Genomic DNA, 17,005 nt, shown 5'->3' with positions numbered 1-17,005 from the left:
CTATTATATTATATTCTATATTATATATTATATTTCTATAATCTATATTATATTCTATATATATTTTACATTAGGCATTTCTCTCTCTATCATTAATTGTTGAAAAATATTGCTTGTGATATCTACAAAAACAAATTAATACAAATCTAAGCGCTTTTAACATTTACAATTAAATATAATTACATAATATTAAAAAAATGTTATATTTTAAAATATAATATTTATAATATATTATAGCTATAGTTAAATTCTAATAAAATAATGTGTTATGAAACAATAAAGAGAGAAAGAACTGGAAAATTAGATATCAATTTTTTTTAATACTTCGTGTTCTATAAATAGCTTTATTGATTTTTCTTATTGTTATTTGTCGCTCATGCTTTTATGCAAGTACAATTGCATGGTCATAAACAGAAATAATGACTTACGTCAGATATAGAATATTTTTTTCGTAACCACTGCAGAGACTATATTGTGCTGATTATTACAAGAAGCTATCAATATACAATAGTTCACGTTTTTCTTTATATAACGCTATAATTAATTTTGTTATCTAAATAAAAGAATATCCGATTGCGCCCTTCTCTATGATTTTATGGCCAATTATTTAGCATACAATTGTTTTAATTTCATCTTTTGATATCGAATGCAATTTACATAATAAAATGAAATAAAATGAAAGTATAGGATTAGAAAATGTTACATAATTTAATTATGTTAAATTCGAAGAAGCGGATCTATTGTAAGTACATCCACTAATTATAAGTATAAACCTTACCACACATTTGTCCGCGGTATAGCGATATTACACAACCACGCGTTCGAATGTAACGCGTAAAATAAGGTTTTCCTAGCCTAGACGTTTTGATAACGAAGAGGGAAGGAAAAACACGAGAAAGAGAACATAGGTTAGAGATTCCACCTCCACTGCCATCGTGTTTTCTACTACGCAAGGAACACCTCAGTCACACGCCACGGGGTTGCGAAGGCGGACGTGTTTGCTTCAGTTCGTGTTAGCTTTGGGTGTTAGTATTTGCGGTTCGTGTGTTGAGGAAAAATATCCAGTGTATATCTAGCTAATTACATAAATATGGCCATAATATAGTAGAATTTATATTAATATTTAACCAAATCAATCGATTGATTCTCTTACCATGAAGTGACGGATTTTACGCAACAATTTTTTCCGCTCTTTCGATCATGTACATGAATAATGTGAGAAGAACGCAAATTAATGTTAAAAAGCTCAAATTCACGATTAATGATTGTCGATAATAGATTTTTGATACGTACAATTTCAAGATATCATCTGCGGTAATACTTTTTAATTATTCTTTTCGTCTGTTTGATGTAATAAGTTTTTATTTCTTTGAAAATCGATCAGGAGATAATGAATAATAAAAATAATATGTAATCGATATTTGATCATGATAAGAAATGTGATGCAAAGCATGAATATGAAGACTTCCTCGCTTGCTTCGTAGCGACATGATGGTGTGTCTACTACGAATTCGCGTGACACAAAATACAACTGTATTAGATGATATCGCGCGGAAATCCGTCTTACACGCTCATACGCTTGATTTTGCTACTGCTCCTATAAGTAAATGGACGAGAAACACGACGTCCGTTAGCATATCACGCGAGACGAATAAGCGACTAATCGATCGCTCATCTATCTTTTCTGATGCGAACAGATCACAAGAAATTATACGATTGAAAAAAATTTAAGAATATTAATTATCAAAAATATCTGAAAAGCCATGAGGCTTAATAAACTATTTAATACAAGAAGAAATTAATTCATCACATATATATAGTGATGTACAGAAGTCATATGTAAATTTTATACAAAATATTTCGATTTCTTCGAAAATCGAAAGATATTATTTATAGACAATATTTATAGAGATAATAAAATAAAGACAAACTGGAATGTTTTTTAATGAATAAGCTTAAAAATCACATGAAGAATCGTTAATTTTGGAACAAATGTGCGAGTGATAAATCAATTAGTCTTCTTTTTCTTGTATTTGATGTAATATAATCCATGATTTTAAGCGATCTCCAATGAATAAACTAATTTAATATTCGACAAAGAATAGAATGTATAAATCTGAATACAAAAATAATATATGTGTGTATTTGTAAATAACAAATAGAAATATATACATAAAAGAAAGTGTAAATAGGCACAGTTATTTTTTCGACATAGATATCATATTTATGAGTCAACATAACAGTATCAGTTGACTTATATCTCATAATAAAATACCATGCTTCAAAATCGAAATACAACGACAAGAATCGTCCGTTTATATCCTCGACCCTAATAAGACTATTATCTTGTCCAATATGATAATTACGATGGGATTCACATTGAATGTGACTGATTCGATATTCGATTATTTGAATCATTCTAGTCCAACGAATGCATCGTCTGTGGACGCGAAACTGAACGTACCATACACCGTTTGCGAGATTTTAGTGGCGATCTGCGCCGTTCTCGGCAACGGCTTGGTGATCATTGTATTCGGCAAAGAACGAAAGCTACGCAGACGTACCAATTATTATATCATTTCACTAGCAGCAGCCGATCTGCTTGTCGGTCTACTTGCAATCCCGTTCGCGATCCTTGCGAGCATCGGTCTACCGACGAATCTACATGCCTGCTTGTTCACTGTATCGGTCCTCATCGTTCTTTGCACCATTAGCATCTTTTGCTTGGTGGCGGTGTCCGTCGATCGTTACTGGGCGATACTGCATCCCATGGGATACTCGCGCACTGTACGCACCAAAACTGCCATAGGTGAGGGACTACCTTTCGTAACTCTAACGTTATTAATTTGATACTAGATATCGGGTGCTCGTGTCGTAAGATTAATGACAGACGATCTGCATGATAAGGTGTTATTCTTCCATTCCCACGAGGAATGATACAAACTCAATTGCAGCATAATGATTATATAATTACATAAATTGATTTGATTCTTTTCTCTCTTTTCACCTATATTCGAATAATCAAGATTGCTGATAGTTTGAATAAAATAAGGTATTGTTATTAACTATTATAAAGATATTAATGAAATAGACAAAAATATTTGATTGTTACGTAGTATGTTAATCTCATTTTATTTTCCAAATTATAAGTTTGGACCGAAAATATGATAAAACATTTTTATTTTCTATTATTTTATAAAAAAATTTTATAAAAACTTTATAAATTAAAATTTGTAGGACTAAAAAATTGGTTATATCGATCTTATAATATTTAACTGTGTATAATTATATAAAAATATATAAAATATATAAATATATAAATATATAAAATATATAAAATATATAAATATATAAAAAATTAGATTGCAACCTTTTTAATTAATATTTTGTATTCATATTGTTAATTTTGAAATGATAATATATTGTTGTAGATAGGAACACGAAATAAATAGCTATCGAAATCAATAGAAATAAATAGAAAAATTAGAAATTAGCTGTGATCACACTTTTGTTAATTATCGAGAGAAAATGAAATAAATTAAATAGAATTTAAATTATGTATGTTGACTGTAACAGGAACATAAGTCAAATTATTCTAACGATGCTCTAAAAAAATTGATATTTGTATAACATATATATGTATATTTAAGAGATTAATAAGATTTCGTATAGAATACAAATGTTTAAGGACTAATAAGAAGACTAAACATAGGATGATAATGCATCCATATAGCTATATTTCAAAATTTTACCGTACTAAACTGAAAGAACATAATAAAAATATTTCGCATCAAGACAGATAATAGATATTTATATAAATAGCAAATAGATTTTATTTACTTCTTCTTAAAAGATTTTTGAAAACTTTTAACCTGTTTTATGACATGTCAACTCGCAAGATAATCCATAGATGTGAAGCCGAAATTAGCAGCGCTTCTGCCAAAAGTATGCTATTAGTATACAGCGCAACAAATAAAATAGCACGCAACAAAACTAAACAAAATTAACATGAAAATTTGCAGCATTATGCTTAAACATAGACGCATACACATGCACGCACGCACACGCATACACACGCACGGATGCATGGACGCATATACGCATGTACGCGTACATGTGTGTATAAATTAATACAAACATCTATGAAAGATGTCCTATTTTAATTCTGCACTTCGATCAACATCACAGGAAATCGGATGAAATAATGTATTCGGTAAAATGTTAGGATTCAGAGAGAGACGTCCGTTGTTGATTTGACCATGAGTGAACGTGCCAAGGTCATATGGAGTTTAACTTTGTTTTTTTAAAACTTAACTCTTTAACTTTGTTTTTTGTTTTTTTTGGAACTTTCTATTTTTCATTGCATTCTTGTAACTTATCTCAAAAGCTTTCCAAAACACTAAAGTATAAACTATAATAAAGTATTTTTGTTAAGAAAAACCTAACCTTTTCAAGTTATGAGGCTTGAAATAATTTTTTAATTTTACGTAAACCATAAAATATCTCGTAAAATATCCTTTTTTCGATATTACTTCAATATTTTTATGCATAAAATAATGAAAGGAATCAATTGATGTAAAAACCACATATTTGTTTAAAAAAAAAAACAAATGTAATCCCAGACAGACTTTTCATAAATCATATTTTTACCTCTTTATAATTTGCATTAAATGAATTCAAGATGTGATCTAAAAATATTACTTTTTGAAACTCTTGAATATTAAATCATAAGCATAATCATATCACAGGTTCATATTAATGTTCAATCTCTTGAACATTAAATCATAAGCAATAAGCAGCTGATTATGATTTCCCATATATGAACCTGTTATAACATTCATACAGTGGTCAAAAAAATATCATTTTGATATCAGAAATGTGGCACGTGTTTCTTTGCTTGCCGCTACGCGGCGAGCCACTCTTAACTTGATTCGTATTCAATATTTATCATCAAATGTATATAAAGAACTAGTAATTAACACATAAGATTTAAAGTATATTTTTTTTCTTTTTATGAGCAGTAGTGCCAGAAAGAGAGCCACTGCTTACACGTATACAAACAGGGAGAGCCACATACATGTGCTACGCAACATAATTGTGTGTGAACCGCACCTCTTGCTGATATAACTATTTATTAGTTTAATTTCTGACAAACTGAATTTAAAATAATTATAGAATATTTAGAAAATCATTAAAAACCTATTATAAATTGCACAACTTTTCTTAATTACCGAAATTTTTACAATTTGCAATGTACACAACTAACTTTTCTACGATCTCATCCTCAGAATAAGTTCATAATACTATTCTTAAAGAACTCATTACGACTAGCTCACAAAGTGTACAGTTTAGGTGGCACATAAGATCACAATCCGAGCACCTTAGCATCTCGTTTTGAGAAAAATTGAGGAACTTATAAAAATTTATATAACTCATAAAGAGCTACTATAAAATGTCTCCGTGTTGTCTGGGATTGTTAATTGCAGATTACATATTTTTTCTTAAGAACAACTATGTGTTTTCTTTACATCAATTGATTCCTCTCATTTTGTGTATAAAAATATTGAAGTAATATTATCAAATTAGTATTGTATAGGATGTTTAATATTATATAGGAAGAAAAGTAGAGAGTAGTTTAAATAATATATAACATATTCTATGAAGCATAAAATGTATGTTTAATCATATAAATATTTAATTACATGTATATGAATATTTCTTAGGTATTAAACCAGTTAGTTAGTAATTTCACATACATAAATGAAACATGTAATACGTATAACATTTATTTATTATAATATATTGTAATGTTGCATCCTAAATAGAACAAAAAAGCTAAAAGATATTTTTAAGAGATGTGTGTCTAAAGAATGATAAAAAGTCCTTAAATCATTTTTTAGACATATTTTACAGAGACGTGTGTTATCTAAGATTGTAATTATATTCATAGCACTAACAATTGGCACTAATACAAACATAATTAAACAAATAATGTAAAATAAATTATATTTAATTTATGAAACTTGAGATTTAATTTATATAAAAATTAAATTCCGACTTTTCGCTTCAAATAAATTAATAATTTACCTGCCCAAACAATTTGTTTAATATTTCTGAATCTTTTGTTGAGATTATGTGAAAAATTAAGTTGATGGAAAAAAATCAGAATCACTCCAAAATAGGTTGCAAATATCCCGTTGCCAGTTGTCAAGCTAATTCGATGCTAATTAGATCACAATGATTTAGCAATTGGCAACGAGACATTTGCAACGTATTTTGGAATGGTACTTTACAAAAAGAATATATCTCATCGATTTCTTTAATTTTCACATATTATAGTGGATAGATTCATGTATACTTTGAATTACGTTGCGAATTCTAGTTTCTGAAATATGATGTTCTAAAATTTACATTACTATTTACGTAAATATTTAATTATTCAATTTTTTAAATTATATTCAATTGATTGTGTTATTCTTTTTTGAATGTTTCCCGGAATGCTAAAAATATTGACTATTAAGTACTATTTTTGTATTCCGAAATTGTTTTCAGCGTGCTGCAAGAGAATAATAATTACTAATTCTTTTTAATTAATTACTATCTTTTAGACCTGAAAATAGAAAGAAAATAAAAAGTCTTAGAAAATTGCTGATTTCCGGTTAATTCTGCTCCGAGGGTTCACTCCCGAGTAGTAACATATATGATAATTAGTCATTTCATAAAACAAAAAAACGTGAACAAAATATTGAGTTAAAAATAAAAATACTTTTCTATGGAACAGAAAATACTTTATAAATGACATATGAACATATTATTAATAAAAAATGCACTATAATAGATGGAAATATAAATAATATGTACGAAGTATTTTTGAACCCAAATATTTTTGACACACAAATGATAGAAAATAATAGAAAAGATGTAAAAGAAAAGAAAAAAAATTGAGGACATAACAAAGAAAATTGAAATAATAGAATATTTGTCAGCACAAGAATACGTATAGCTTAAAAATAGAGTATAACGTTTTATTCTAAAAATAAAGCATATAATAAAGAACAATACTTACAATATAAATGAAAATTTATTTTTGTACCATATACATCTTACATAAGTAAACATATGACATACAATATGTTGGCCATATGTATATAATTATTATGTTTATTATGAAATATCATAAATATGATAATTAAAAATTAAATCAAAATTAGCAAATTAGAACCACAGCGTAGTTGGAGCGCAAGGAGAAAATAACACTTTCTTCTTTCTAATTATTTGTGTATTTTAAAATAAATATTATTACATTATATGCAATAAAAGCGAATATGTTTCATTTTTTAATCCATCTTCAACGTAACATTAATAATATGCGTTAGAGAATGTTATACGGTGACGGATTAAATTACAAAATTATTTGTCAATCGACGTGCAGATAACGCCAAGTTGCATTTCGTAAAGATCTGGTAAGCATATTTTTCCAAATAATTTTTTCAATTATTGTAATGTGCCAATATAGTAAGTCTTAATAAATCAAATTCTGTGCTTTTTACAAATTCATAACAGTATCCCAGCAAACACAGAATATTGCAGCAATATTGCGGCAATATTACAACATTGCAGCAATGTTGCTGCAATATTCTGTGTTTGCTAGGTATGGGTTGTTTCCTTGCTCTAACTATCAATAATTGTTAATTTTGATTTAATTTTTAATTATCATTATTCGAGTCAATGTTTAATCATAAATATAAATATGCTTTGTTGCAAATCTGAAACGTTATTATAATACAAATATAAAACAAGCTATATAATTTTATTCTTATTATTACTATCTACAATTCTATATGATAACTGCAAATGCGATCTGATTTTCATATAGTCCTAGTCTATTGACAATTTCGGAACAACTGAAATACGTTGATTTTAGTAGTAGTATTTTCAGTGCATTTCAGAGGACACTCTCTATTACCATTTTTCATAGACATAGTAAGTATAGACCGAGCATACATTGTATAAGCGTTAAGCATACGAAAAGAAAGACAAAAGATGTAAGATGAGTTTCTTTCTCTTTTCAATGCCGGAGAAGTGGGGAGCACTTCTCCACATCTTCTCGCGCCGGTTCATCATGGAGAGACGAGGAAATAAGGAGGAACGCTTATACAATGGATGCTCGGTCTATACTTACTATGTCTATGCCATTTTTATTGTGTGTTTCTTTTATTTTCATATTGACTGTTACACTATTGTCAACAAATTTCATTTACTTCTTAAACAACTTTTGACATGGCTACAGGTTTTTGAATTTAAAGGAAATTTTATTACTCTATTTTATTGTAAACTATAGGCGAGGAAAAAGCTCTGCTTCTCTCCGTGCTCCCCAACTTCGAAAAAATTCTAATCTAATCTAAACTAATTTCTTTTAAATAAAAAACGGATGATGCGTGTGAACAAATATCATTATTCGAATCAATTGTGTGAAACGCAAAATCAACTACATAATCGATGTAACAACGTGATGATGACAATGACGACGTGACGATGACAATGACGATGGTGATGATGATGATGATAATGATGACGTAAAAATGATACATATCTCGGTTCATTGATGAAATACACTAATTATTAGCAATTGAGGAAATAAATCAATTAATAAATGATTAAAAAAGGAACGCTCGTTTTCAGGTATAATAGGCGTGTGCTGGATAGCGGGCACTTTAGTGGGGTTTCTGCCGTTATTTGGATGGAACGCTGGTCAAACGAGTGATCATAGATGTATTTTCACGAAAGTTATGGATTATAACTACCTCGTGTTTCTATACTTTGCCACAATAATATTCCCCGCCTTGCTGATTGCTGCGTTCTACGCCCATATATATCAGGTGATCGTAAAACAGGTCAGTTGTACAAAAGAAACTGAATGTCAACAAACAGCGATACAGTAACTAGCTAAGAAGTGTAATGGGTACAATGGTTGTAGCTACAGCAAGTTGTCACAGTTGATTCCGGAAATAGCGGTGGCGTTCGTCGTCTTGGCGGTCTGCGTCTCGGCAGTAATCATCAAACGACAGGGACAATGCTGCGTGTACTTGGCGCAGCACGCAAACGGGAAATTAAGGCTACACAAAATCTCTCGCGTATTGTTCTTTTCTTCATCGTCTGCTGGTTTCCGCTGTACACGATAAACTGCGTAATGGCCTTTTGCCCCCAGTGCGAAGTGAACGATCTCCTGATGAATTTCTGCATCATTCTCACACACATCAACTCGGTCGGCAATCCACTTCTCTACGCTTATCATCTCAAGGATTTTCGCATCGCACTCAAGAATTTCGTCTGGCAACTACTTTTTCCGCACAGCGATGTCAAATCGAGCGTAATCAGTGTAATCTATGATCGCGGATCTTTCGCTGGTTCGCAGAGGCTTAACGCTCAGCGGTTTAGCGATTTTCCCCAGTCAAGAAGTCAAAGATCGAGCATGTTACGTCAGGTATATCAATTTTTCTATTTAACTATATATTTAATTAAATATCAAATATAAGATAGAAAGAAATTCATTTTGACATATTTTATTTTTCTTTTAAGAAAAAGAAAGAGAGAAAAATTTATTTGTTTTTTATTGTAAACTTAAGGAGGTACCTATTGTAGTGTAAAATCCATTTTTAAAATCATTTTTTAGTAACTTTTTACAAAAAAATTATAAAACTTTTTATTGCTAGCATTTTTTGGTACATATGTATAGTTAGATACTTTTAAATATATTTAAAAATTTTTTAAATATAAATAAAATAAATAAAATTGTTCAAGGAACAAACCCCCGAATAATGACTTAAAAAACTTAATTTATAGTAATCATGATTCTGGTATTTCAATTCATCTGAAACAAAAAACAAGTTTCTTAATTTTTATGAGTTCTGATCTGATTCTCTATCATTCGATCGAATTAGAGAAAAAAATTGAAAATTAACAAAATGGCAACATTTCGAAAATTAACTATCCCTTTTCTCTATTTTTTTTTCTATTCGCGGTTAAAAAAATAGAAAATAAATCTCTATTTTTTTTTCTATTCGCGGTTAAAAAAACAGAAAATAAATTTAATAGGAATTTTGATTTAATTTTGATTCAGATGATAGCAACATATGTGCTAAAGGTGCATAAGTTGAACTCGATCGGATTAACAAATCTTGAGATATCGTAGTCACTATTTTAAAAAATATGGTGAATTTTGAGAAAAAAACATTTAAATTTTTTTATACAATTTAAATGAATATAATTATATTTATTACTAATCTGTTAGAGCCCAGGGCCATACAAAAGGCCTACTTCTGGTTCAAATAATTCGAATATAGTCGATTTCTCTTATCTTCAGTAATCTTGACTTTTTTGCAGCTTTTGCTATGTTTTGAACGACAAATTCTATTTTTTCAATTCACATATATCTCAGCTTGTATTCCAATAGTCACTTTTATAGATATAATTTTTAGAATATGTAATTTTCAAATTAAATATTTGCTCTACAAATATACGTGTGCTTCACTCGGTCGAAGCTATATTAAATTCATTATAAATTAAAATTATACACTGAGAAAAATATCCGATAAAAAGGTAACGAACGGATATTATACCGATCACTTTAATCGGATATCTGATCGGAAAGTTCCGAATTTTGAATTTTCTGATCAGATATCCGATCGATATTTTCTGATTGGATATCTGATCGGTTTCTTTTTTTTCCAATTAAAGTGATCGGTACCGGATATTTTTCTCAGGGTATGAATAGAATAAATGTTCGTTTGTAATTATAATGGTTCAAAATAAACCGTTAAATGTCTTGTCTCAAACTAAACTTTGCTAGAAAAAAGAAAAGATCTTTGTCAAAAATTGATCTGTCGTAACAATGTTATTACGTGCAATGCACTGTATGCCATGACACATCATGCGCCGCCTCATTTAAATCGCTCCAAATTCATTAATTTTATGAACTCAGGTAAATGCTTTTGCAGCCATATTTTCAAAGCTGTATTGTTTAAGAAAGTGCAAAAAAAATTGATTTTTTCGAATTTTTACACTAGAGAATACCCCCTTAAGACTATATAATTAATTAAAATAAGTAAATAAAAGAATCAGTTTACTATTTTTTTGAAAACTTTTTAAAATCTATTTCTTATTTTTCTCTCTCGCTTTTTTTACTTTTTTATATAGTATCTCTAAATTCTTATCTATATTAAATATCTATATTAGTTACATAATATTTGTTTTTAATATTTGTTTCATTATTATTTAAAAAGCTGAATATAAGCAGTCTCAGCAAATACCAAATAACAGTATATAGTATAATTATATAACTGTTATTTGGTATTTGTTAAGAAAGTTTCTAAAAGAATATGTGGTAAAAAATATCATATATGTCCCAGGTAGCAAACACACGTCATTTTGACGTTCCAAACTGGTCATTTTTGGTCATATGTCGTCAAAATGTCTGATTTGTTACATGACTTTATATTAATGTCTTGATATAACATTATTTTGACGTCATTTTTCAGTCATGAAGTGACGATTATTTTATTAATGTCATTAGTTAGTACATCAATCCCATAAAAAAATCTTTTAAAATTTTTTATATAACATGACTTTCGCGATCAGACTTTAACAATTGTTAAAATTCACTGTAAAACCAATAAATTTCACTGTAAAACCAGTAATCGCTAATTCGTTCGTTTACCGCTATGATCACTATCTCTCTCGTATTTAGTTTTAGTCATAAGAATTATATAAAGTTTGCAAAGAGTGACAAATAAAATTAGAAATATTACTTCGATTTAATTTCTGATACAATCTCAATAGAGAGGCTTCAGATATTAAATCGATTTTATAAATCGGATAAATAAATGTCTGGTTACTTAATAAAAATTATTCGTTCATTATCTATTTAAAATAACAAGTTCAATATAAATACATATAATATAAATAAAATAAAATTTTTAATTTTATATATATATTTATATATACAGGGTGTTTCATTTTAATCCGACCACCTAAATTTCTCGGAACCTAAGCAAGATAGAGAAAAATGTTTTAGACAAAAGTTGTATGGTTTCAAGGGGGATATAAGATGGTGTCATTAGTTTGATTTTGAAGAGCCACCTGAAGGACACGCGAAGGTCAGTTCCAACTTTTTAAATGGAACACCCTATATGCTTTTGCATATTCTTGTAGTTCATCTCAAGAGCTTTCCAAAACACTATAATTAAGTTAGTTTTCATTAAGTACTTTCCAAGTTATGAGGCTTGAAATCATTTTTTAATTTTACATAAACCGTAAAATATCTTGTAAAATATTCATTTTTCGATTATTTTACCTTAATACTTTTATGTACAAAATAATGAGAAGAATCAATTGGTGTAAAGAAAACTCATAGTTGTTTCGAAAAAAAATATGTAATTGTTAATTGCAAATTACATATTTTTTTTGTGGAAAGCTCTTGAGATGAGCTACAAGAATATGCAAAAGCATATAGGGTGTCCCATTTAAAAAGTTGGAGCTGACCTTCGCGTGTCCTTCAGGTGGCTCTTCAAGATCAAACTAATGACACCATCTTATGTCCCCCTTGAAACCATACAACTTTTGTCTAAAACATTTTTCTCTATCTTCCTTAGGTTCCGAGAAATTTAGGTGGTCGGATTAAAATGAAACACCCTGTATATATATATTTATTTTTATATTATTTTTATATTTATTATATTTATATTATATTTATGAAATAGATAGAGAGATGAATTGTAGTTTAATATTAGTGGCAATAACGAAAGAAATATTACTAAGAAATTACTGATTGAAATAGTCAAAATTATTAACTGATTTTTTCAATAAAATACTGATTTACAGTGCTGTACTTATAACTGCTGTAATCAGTGACTATTTACTGTTTTTCAGTGATAATACACTGATTTATTTTTGGAGAGTGCTTTATTCGGCAACACTATTAAATATATTATTATGCTAAGAAAAAGACGTCAAAATATGATACATTTTGGCTGCGTTCCGTTTCACGCATATGCGCGCATTTATTTATAGTATACGTTACGCATGCGTGAAACGGAACGCAGCCTTTATGACAAAATGCGGTACATATCATGACGTCAAGAATCTGTGACATTAGACCGTCCCTTTTACATCATAAAAACGTCAATTCATGACGTCAAGAATAGACAGTGAATGATCCATTTGAAATGTCAAAATGACGTATACTTGCTACCTGGGATGAAATAAAATAAAAATCTGCATTATTGATAGAACAAAAATTAATATATCTTTCTCTAGAAATGCCGAACATATGATATAACGACATCAAGACATGTGACAAAACATGATCAATTGGAAACCAATGATTTACAATGATAGACAATTTTACAATGATAGACGATTCTAATGATAGACGATTTTATTATATATTTGACAAGATTGCGATAACTTTAGCACCGTAATGTAAAAATAAATTCTGAAAATATTTTTAGCGAAAAGTACAGGAATAATACATAAAAAATTCCATGACATAAATAACATTAATAAACAATCTTGATGCAATATCTTAAGTTGAATTCTCGCTTGATTTAGAATCTATCAAAAATGTAAATATAAGCCTACACTATAATATTGTTTACATTATTACATTCAGTTTTATATTTTTTTGTATACTCATGTAGAATCCTACAATAAGAGACTTCGTTTCACACTAAATGCATAAAACGGTATGGCTTACACTACAATAAGTAAGTCATAAACAAATTGATCAATCATGGTTTGTCCATTAATCTAATCACCCCCTACAACTCTACTCTCATTTTGATCTTGCAAATGACCCCGTCGCCAATTTTTATTGTCATATTTGCGAGTAATTAACGCATCAAGATGCATTAATATGTAAAATGGATGTTCGAAAATTCATGAATTTTTAAAGATTGTCGGGAGCATCAAAAGGATCATTTTTTGCAAATGAACCTAAATCGGTCGGAAACGTGTCGTTATATCACTACGGCACACAGAGTGTTTGACAAAGATCAGATCTCGAAATATCTCAAAAAATATAAATTTTATAAAAAACGGTTTCAGACAAAAGTTGTAGGGTGTAAAAAGATCTATTTACTTACCTTATGAATTTGACCTTGGGTAGCGTCGCCAAGGGTCGAGATCACCTTGAATTTTTTAAATGAAACCCCCTATTTTTTATCACATATTTTTGTAGCCTTTCTCAAAACCTTTCAAAACATTATTATCCATTTTGAATCAGTCATCACGAAGTTATTAAATTTTTCCTGCTAATATGTCGACAACTGCTATCGTATTACTATGAGAATGATAAATAGTGGCAAATATGTGCCGTAATGTGTAACGACACGTTTCCGACTTTAGGTCCATTTGCAAAAAATGATCCTTTTGGTGCCTCCAACGATCTTTGAAAATTTGTCTGTTGAATTTCCGAACCCCCTGTATTGTATATATATATTGGCCTGGTTCCGGCCGGAAATTGGCGATTCAGACCGGAAGTGCATTTTTTTAAATGGAACTCCCTATTTTTCATTGCATATTCCTGTAGCTTACCTCGAAAGCTTTCCAAAACACTATAATAAATTATTTTTTTATGAAGTACTTTCCGAGTTATGAGGCTTGAAATAATTTCTTAATTTTACATAAACCATAAAATATCTTGTAAAATATGTCATGTTTCGATTATCTTATCTTAATATTTTTATGTACAAAATATTGAGAGGAACCAATTGGTGTAAAGAAAATACAGTTTGTTGTTTCGAAGAAAAAATATGTAATTTGCAATTAACAATTCCATATTTTTTTCTTAGAACATATATCGAGGTCATTGAGAAATTAGTAAGGTCGCCCCTAAATACAGATATTTACCATTTTCCTCACATTTTTCGCCTTACATTACGGTGCCAAAGTCAATTTTTCTTTTCACATAATTTGTGTGTGTGTGTGTATATGTATACATATAACACACACACACACACACACACACACACACACAGTATATATAATGTATAAAATTATTTATTTTAATTAAAAGTTAAATCATTTTTTAATTTAATTTTCTGTACATTTTAAATAACACATGCTACAACAGATGTGCTAGTATTTTGCGGTTAAAACCATTCTTGTAACGTAGCTAAAGATAACTTATAATATAGTTAAAGAATACATATATATATATATATATATATATATATATATATATATATATAAACCGCACCTTAGCATAAAACATATAATATATATTTATTGTTAATACAAAACTATGTTTTTCCACAAAATTTAATATATATTGTATATAATTTATACTTTATTATTAAAGTACAACTCTTATATTGTAATAAATTTAAAAAAAATTTTGTTTTAAGAGAGAAAAGGGAAAGAGAGAGGGCGAAAAATAGGAAACAAAGAGAGAGAAAAAAAGAAGAAAAAAGAAAAAGAAAGAAGAGAGAGAAAGAAAAGAAAAAGAAGAGATGTAGAAAGATAGGGGAAAAGAGCAGAGAGACGAAAAGAGAGAGGGAAAAGAATAGGGAAAAAAAAGAAAGGAGAAGAGGAAGAGATAGAAAAAGAGAAAAAGAAAAGAGAAAGAGAGAGAGCCGGAGTGGAAGAGGATGAGGAAAAGAGGGAGAAGCTTAAAAAGAATCAATAATTGTTTCTAAAGATTAAAGAAAGGAATTTAGTAATTGTTTACTATAGTATTTTCTTAAATTAGGCCCAACGTATAATATATAAATAATGTAATGTATAAATACATTCGTATAAATACGACATAGTGATTGAGTGACATAGTGATTGAGTGACATAGTGATTCACATTATGATAGAAGTATTTATTTTGTTTTCAAAGAATTTTCAAGTGTTATTGGTCTGAAGGATCAAAACTAACTCAAAAAATCTACTATACCTAAAATAAATACATACACCAAATTTTCTGACACACACACACACACACACATATATATATAATGTCCTACATATATAAGATCCTATACTATAATAATATTTGATTAATATTTAATTCACTTATCCTATAATTGAATTATAAATTCATATGAGCCAAAATGATTCATATAAGATTGAAATTGTAAAATAGCAAAACAGAAATTACAAATAGAAATTAAAAATACTCTATATTAATAAGGAATATAATCTTAAAATAATTAAATTACATAATTGCATTTCATATAACATTTACTTTATTCAATTCAACTTATGTTTTAATCTGTAATCTATCTCTATTGGATATTTATAGGTAATGGACAATAAGAGAACAATCAGCACATATTCTGAAAAGCGTGTTTTATCGATCCAAGAAAAAGAGACACATCAAAATATTGTTGATATCAACATCGCAAATGAAACTGCGGTAATTAGTAATTCTGCGCCACTAAATGAGCGATTGAGGGAAGAAGAGGTAGTCAGTGAGGGTGACGCGGATGTCTGCAGAATCTCACCTTCGATGGAATTGCAAACGTACAAATCGTTATTGCCGCTCTTGCCCGCACAGGAAGATCGAATCGAAGAAACGCCGCCTGGATCGATTTTTATGATTGACGTTGATGTATTGAATCATACGGCTCCTGATTATCTTCTAGTTCTAGAGAAATCTCGAGATAAAATTGACATAACAGGTGGGTAACCGAAAAATAGAGTAATCGTAAAATTATTAGCGAATTCGATTGAATGCACTAGTGCACACTGATGTGATTAAAGACTGTCGCGTATTAATTTACTTAAATTTATATTAAATTTAATAGTATAATTAAAATAATAAGATAATTAATATTATAAATTATTATATACATTGTTATTCAATAACAAATAATAACGATAATAATAATTCGGAGAATTAATTATTTTACTTATTTTATTTATGCTAGTATTAATTTGTATACAAATACAGTCTTTCAGTGCATCAGTGCGAACATCTAACTGAAAAAATTTGTTATATAAAATATTTGAAAGCTTTG

General features: G+C 28.9%; 1 protein-coding gene across 3 annotated transcripts; it reads left to right on the top strand.

Moving 5' to 3' along the window:
* Window positions 1-979: 979 nt before the first annotated feature.
* LOC105257858 (adenosine receptor A2b) lies at window positions 980-16,753 on the top strand. 3 transcript variants are annotated; one of them, XM_011268760.3, is made up of 5 exons: window positions 980-1,314; window positions 2,424-2,809; window positions 8,683-8,894; window positions 8,984-9,484; window positions 16,288-16,753. In XM_011268760.3, exons 1-5 carry the CDS (start codon window positions 1,235-1,237, stop codon window positions 16,672-16,674), a joined length of 1,566 nt encoding a protein of 521 aa, XP_011267062.2. In that variant the 5' UTR covers window positions 980-1,234; the 3' UTR covers window positions 16,675-16,753. The 3 variants fall into 3 exon arrangements, with proteins under 3 accessions (XP_011267062.2, XP_025262566.1, XP_011267061.1); XM_025406781.1 differs by having other exon boundaries at window positions 8,978-9,484; XM_011268759.3 differs by lacking the exon at window positions 980-1,314 and having other exon boundaries at window positions 2,195-2,809; window positions 8,978-9,484.
* Window positions 16,754-17,005: the final 252 nt, after the last annotated feature.

Source organism: Camponotus floridanus, unplaced genomic scaffold (assembly GCF_003227725.1).
Source record: "Camponotus floridanus strain SB8 unplaced genomic scaffold, Cflo_v7.5 scaffold153, whole genome shotgun sequence".
In the NCBI taxonomy this organism is placed as follows: domain Eukaryota; kingdom Metazoa; phylum Arthropoda; class Insecta; order Hymenoptera; family Formicidae; genus Camponotus; species Camponotus floridanus.
This window is presented reverse-complemented; position numbering and strand designations above follow the sequence as displayed.